Source organism: Juglans regia, chromosome 2, assembly GCF_001411555.2.
Source record: "Juglans regia cultivar Chandler chromosome 2, Walnut 2.0, whole genome shotgun sequence".
Taxonomy (NCBI): domain Eukaryota; kingdom Viridiplantae; phylum Streptophyta; class Magnoliopsida; order Fagales; family Juglandaceae; genus Juglans; species Juglans regia.
Window position 1 is genome coordinate 30,421,210 of NC_049902.1, and position 6,000 is coordinate 30,427,209.

The 6,000-nt window shown below is 35.7% G+C and overlaps 2 protein-coding genes across 2 annotated transcripts; one reads left to right on the forward strand and one right to left on the reverse strand.

Moving 5' to 3' along the window:
• The first annotated feature begins 1,551 nt into the window (after positions 1-1,551).
• On the forward strand, positions 1,552-4,316 carry LOC108983877 (endoglucanase-like). The gene is made up of 8 exons (XM_018955658.2): positions 1,552-1,802; positions 2,113-2,325; positions 2,423-2,623; positions 2,706-2,783; positions 2,902-3,054; positions 3,126-3,234; positions 3,373-3,539; positions 3,792-4,316. The coding sequence occupies exons 1-8, from the start codon at positions 1,575-1,577 to the stop codon at positions 4,176-4,178; spliced, it is 1,536 nt and encodes a 511-aa protein (XP_018811203.2). The 5' UTR covers positions 1,552-1,574; the 3' UTR covers positions 4,179-4,316.
• A 119-nt stretch (positions 4,317-4,435) lies between these two features.
• Positions 4,436-4,987, reverse strand: LOC108983874. Its single transcript, XM_018955650.1, has one exon. The coding sequence runs from the start codon at positions 4,985-4,987 to the stop codon at positions 4,436-4,438; it is 552 nt and encodes a 183-aa protein (XP_018811195.1).
• Between the last annotated feature and the right edge of the window lie 1,013 nt (positions 4,988-6,000).

Here is a 6,000-nt window from a genome sequence, read left to right on the forward strand (position 1 = left end):
CCATACTCGAACCCATAGATTTTTGGTAACCGAATTATGTAGTTGGAATGCTATGTATCAAGTCCGTTATCTGAACTTCCATTTCTTTTATCAGCAGACTTAGGCATGGATTAGTTACACAAGCTATCTCATCTAATCATTATAATTTTTTTAAATTCCTACACAAAATATAATAAACAATTCAAAATTTTTAAATTTCAAATAAAAAATTATATTTTAACAAAATTTTATTTAACTTTTATCTCATTCAATCTGTGTAACCGGTCTTAAAATTTTTCGCTGTCCCATGAACTTGATGAAAGTTTGGAATCCACCTTGGCGGAAAGCCTCAAAATTTGGATTTTCCGGATTGTTTTTTCTTCCGTAATAAATATCTCTATATATAATAGAGTTCTTATATATTATTAGATGCGTGTGAGAATTGATATATGATATTTTTGGTTGTGTTCCACCATCATTGCTCTAGACAAAAGCCAAGAAACATTAAAAGATTTTTTTGAAAATGAATTTTTGAACTGTTTAAGCAATGTGTCAATATAGACTACGGTTTGAAAATGAATTTGAACTCTATAACCAATGTGACAATAACAGCTCATGGGTATATATATACACACATATATAACAGATATAATATAAATAAATATTATACGAAAAAGTCTACACAGACATGATTTAATGCGATCAATCAGATGTAAACTTCTTTTATAAGATCTAAGATACCTGATTCTATTTCCTAGTTTTTGTTTCATGAATTGATTGTGATCCACGTCAGACATTGATTGTGAGAATTGCCATCTCCCATGTGAGAGAACAGTAGCTCAGTTGCTAACAAGCATGATGTGCACATGCCCAAATGACTTTAAGGTACGTAATTTGGAGGAAATAAATGTTGGCATGTGATGGAATCATTTCTAATGAGTAATGAATGACTCAGTGAATATTATTTCAGTTTTGAATACAATCATATACAGTTGGCATAAAGACTCGTTATAAGGCTCTGTTCAGTCACAAATTATCCAAAACCACTCTACTTTGGGCATCTTTAATTATCAATCAACTGAAATCTTAATGGCTATCATTTTATATTTAATTAAAAAGACTTAAATAAGAATTCTGAAATGTTACTGCTTTTCTCCTTTCCCTTTTCCTATCGATCGAACTAGTTTTGTCGATATTAAACTTGATGTGTCCAAGCCAGAAAGATGCCGAATGATGCAAGACCATAGGTGGTCGTTTACGCTAAAAGAAGTACAAAATAAAAAGTGACCTTAAGAATGAGAATGATGTGAGCTGCGTAGTTGGTATTAGAATATTATTGTAATGATTAGTGAAATCTTTGAGACAACTTGTTTTGAATTTCCTACACCTAATTAATACCATACAGATTTCTCCACTCGGAGGTGCCAAACTTCATGTCATGACTCAAATATCGAAAAACTTATACCCATAGTGATAAGAATGGCAGAGTTAGGAAGCTTTCATTCATATACAAATGAGGTCATTCCTAGTAATATTGGCTCTATAAATACCATGCTCAAATGCATCCCTGCATCCAGGTTTAGAGTCTCTTAACTATGGAGTATGGAATACTCAGTGGGCTGTTCTTGTTGTGCTGTGTCTTGGCTACTCACAATGGGCTAGCTATGGCGGAAGAAGGATTGTGCTCTTCTGCGTTTAACTATAGAGATGCGCTTGGCAAAGCCATTTTATTCTTTGAAGGGCAACGGTCAGGAAACTTGCCTGCAAATCAGAGAGTGAAGTGGAGGGGAGACTCCGCGCTCTCTGATGGCAAGGCTGAAAATGTATGGAATTCATTTGCTTGAAGATAATTAATGTGGTGCACAATGTTTTAATAACGTGTTTTAGAACTTACGTTAATGGTTAATTAACTAGTATAATAACCTTGTCGTTGGTAAAGAAAATTGGATGAAAGTAGTGAGCAATATGTGTCTGATCAATCTCATGCATGCAAACCTAGCTCTGAATGCTCATTTTCTCAAAAACTATATGGCAGCGTGTGCGTGCATGTGAGTGTTTGGGGGTGGTATTTGTGGAATCCTGGTACTGAGCTAATTATGTTTGGCACGTTAATTTCGGGCGGGATTTTTATAGGTGAATTTGATCGGAGGATACTATGATGCGGGTGACAACGTCAAGTTTGTATGGCCAATGGCATTTACTGTCAGCTTGTTGAGTTGGACAGCAATTGAGTACAAGAAAGAGATATCTTCTGTGAACCAACTTGGCTATCTCCGCACTGCAATCCGTTGGGGCACTAACTTCATATTGAAAGCTCACTCTTCACCTACCATGCTGTATACCCAGGTTCTTCTCTTCTTCTATACATGCAAATAATGTGTCCTGCTTAATAACGAGTATAGATATGGTCAATTTCTGTCAATTAATGATACTGCTTTCATAGGTGGGAGATGGGAATTCGGATCACCAGTGCTGGGAGCGTCCTGAGGACATGGACACCTCTCGAACTCTGTACAAGATCACTTCTAAGTCTCCAGGCACTGAGGCAGCAGCTGAGGCTGCCGCTGCTCTTTCTGCAGCATCAATCGTCTTCAAAGGGATTGATTCCAATTATTCAAGGAGTCTATTAAACCAATCAAGAACAGTAAATAGCATAATTCAAGTTCATTCATGCCCATAAAAGCTTTGATATGAGTTGCATCTAACTAATCAAATATGTTCTGCAGCTGTTTGAATTTGCAGACAAGTATAGAGGATCTTACCAGGCTTCTTGCCCTTTCTATTGCTCGTATTCAGGGTATCAGGTAGAAAAACAAGACAGCTAAAGAAAGTTTTAGCCTATTAGAAAAGATAGGCCCTTGCTTCTTATTTACGTGCTTGTTATTTACATGTAACATTATCATTTCCAACTTTTTGAATAAGGATGAGTTGCTGTGGGCTGCGGCTTGGCTATACAAGGCAAGTGGAGAAAGTAGGTACTTGAGCTATGTTTCAAGCAACCAAGGGTGGAGTCAGGCAGTCTCTGAGTTCAGTTGGGATAACAAATTTGTTGGAGCTCAGACACTATTGGCCAAGGTATAACAATTGATTAAAAAACTTGTTTTCCTTCAAGGAAAGAGGAACTAAGTAAACTTGATTATGTTCAGGAATTTTATGGTGGGAAGAAGGATTTGACCAAGTTTAAGAGTGATGCAGAGACATTCATATGTGCAGTAATGCCTGGGAGTAGCTCTGTTCAGATTAGAGCCACACCTGGTACACTTCTAAGTTTCTAACAAACAAAAATTATTCTTCCAAAAATAATAATATATGAACCAGGGTATTCTGCTTTTGGTTGCCTGCAATGGTCCTTCGTTTTCTTGACAGACTGAACACTTTTTTTCCCTTTTGCAGGCGGGCTAATGTTTGTTAGAGATAGTAGTAATTTACAATATGTTACAAGCTCTTCCATGGTGCTATTCATCTACTCCCAAACCTTAAATGAAGCTCATATTAATGGAGTACAGTGTGGTTCCGTGCACTTCTCTGCCTTTCAAATCAGAAACTTCGCAAAATCACAGGTTTGGAACATCATTTTTTCTTGATAAGCAGAGAATAAATCCCACAATGACCCATATGACCAATATGGGAATTAAATGGTTGATATAGCCGAGCAGAGATCAATTTCTTTTCAATTTATCTTGTTTCCTCCAAGGAACTAATGTGTTCCAAAAAAAAACTTGAAATCTGAATCAAGGGATAATCATGCTATAACATAAAATCAGAAACATGCAGTCTGAATGTATATATCATACGTGTAATCTACTCTTCAGGTGGACTATATACTGGGAAACAACCCCATGAAGATGTCATACATGATGGGCTTTGGCAGCAAATACCCTATGCAACTACACCACAGAGGTTCATCCATCCCCTCAATCAAAGTTCACCCCGCAAAGGTGGGTTGCAACGACGGAATGACAAACTATTTCTCTTCCAGCAAACCAAATCCAAACACTCATGTGGGTGCAATTGTTGGGGGTCCTGATACGAATGATCACTTCAACGATGTGAGATCCGACTATTCTCATGCTGAACCTACAACTTACATGAATGCGGCTTTTGTGGGTTCAGTGGCTGCTTTGCTTGCTGAAAGCAAAGAAGAGTGTTTGCAATTGCCACAGATTAATAGAACTGCTGATATGGTTAACTCTGTGTAATGTACCGAAAAGGAGAATAACTTATATTAATAATGCCACTCGAGCTCAAATAATGCAGAATCTGGTCTTTGTAACTTGCACTAGTTCGTATCATAATACAAAGACTAGAAGAAGTATGTATACAGTTGTGCACGTCTTTTGAGATCTCATGAACGACAGTTTTTTTTTTTTTTTTTATCAAAGACCAGGACGATATATACCCTGTAGTTTTTTTTTTTTTTTAATCATAAAACACTTTCATTTATCAAAGGAAAACATTACAAGTTTTTGTCAAGCCATACAGCTTGAATTACAAACTCAGGTAAATTTTCCCACCACATATCTAAATTTTCAACATTCCAAGCATTCCTAACTAGCTTGTGTGCCACCTCGTTCCCTGCCCTATCCACATGCTGAACCAAGCATACCTCAAATAAAGCCTTGAGCATCTTTACTTCCCTAACCAGATTTCCTAATAAAGAGAAAGAAGCCTCACTTGCATTAACTTCATTTACCATTAACAGTCTAGCACTCTCCAAGATCAATCTCCGAATTCCCATGTTTGCACAAATTTGAATGCCTCCAAACATTGCCAAGAGTTCAATGTCTTCTAGTTCATTTACTTCATATTCAATTTTGCTAGCTGCCAAAACTACATCACCCTTATCATCTCTCAAAACTGCCCCAATTCCTGCTTTGTGCCTGTCAAAAAACATGGCTCCATCGACATTCAATTTCAAGGAACCAACAGCAGGTGGTTTCCAGCAGCAAAGTTCCTTGACTTTCGAAATATTATTAACAAGTAACACTGAAATATTCTGCAATAACATAACATTTTTTAAAACATATTTCTAGACAAAGTTTTAGTTTTAAAACATAACATTTTTTAAAACATAACATTAATAATTGGACCATTATAACCCCCTCGGATGAAAAGTTCTAGTTCTCTCTCTAATTTTATTCATCAAGATCGACGTTGGATAACCATTTACTTTCTCGAACAATATATTATAGTCATGATGTTCTAGTTTTTGGCCTAATGCATGCATGTCCTTTGATTTTCTTAACTTGTGCTTTTTTAGTTTTGTAATCAATGGATTGATCACAAAGGTTATTGAATTTGAGTAGAAGTTAAAAGAGTTTAAAAAGTTTCAATTCTTGATCTGCTGTAAAATTAAATAAAATTAACAAGAGAATTGAAGGATTATAATATATGAAACTAGTTCTTCAGTAACTCAATATTACTACTCTCAACATTTTTACAATCTATCTACAATAAATCATCCTCAAGACTCATTTTTATAGACATAGAAGGATACATTACATTAAATAGATACACGAACCTAGGGAATGACAATACATGAATCAAGAGGATACATGAACATTGAAAATAGAAATACATGAATGGGTTAGAATTCTAATGGTCATCCATCAAGTACATGGAATGTATTTTACTACATTCGTGTATTTACAACACTCTCCATTGGATGACCATATACAAAGAACATGACTCGTTAAAACCTTACCAAGGAAAAACCTGATGGGAAAAAAATCAATGGCAAAGGAAAAATAGTACAATATTCTTGTATACCTTGGAAATGAAAAATCTAGTGGGAAAACCTTAACAAAGAAAAAAGAGTACAATCTGTATGATCATTAATTTCTCCCCCTCAAAAGCATATAGAGCTTCATTGTTTACAATGAAAGATTTTTTAGTTGACACATTCCAATGCCGTATACCAACTTTTTAAATGTTGTAGTTGGTAATGCTTTAGTGAATTGATCTGTCAATTTTTCACATGATCGTATTTGCTTGACATCAATATCACCGTTCTTTTGGAGC

What these genes read in the sequence shown, in the direction of transcription:
- LOC108983874 (XM_018955650.1), bottom strand. Translation starts at nt 4,987, where the DNA reads ATGTTATTGCAGAATATTTCAGTGTTACTTGTTAATAATATTTCGAAA.
- LOC108983877 (XM_018955658.2), top strand. Translation starts at nt 1,575, where the DNA reads ATGGAGTATGGAATACTCAGTGGGCTGTTCTTGTTGTGCTGTGTCTTG. An exon ending in TATTAAACCAATCAAGAACA is followed by an intron (nt 2,624 to 2,705) that starts GTAAATAGCATA and finishes TATGTTCTGCAG; the next exon opens with CTGTTTGAATTTGCAGACAA. An exon ending in TCAGATTAGAGCCACACCTG is followed by an intron (nt 3,235 to 3,372) that starts GTACACTTCTAA and finishes TCCCTTTTGCAG; the next exon opens with GCGGGCTAATGTTTGTTAGA.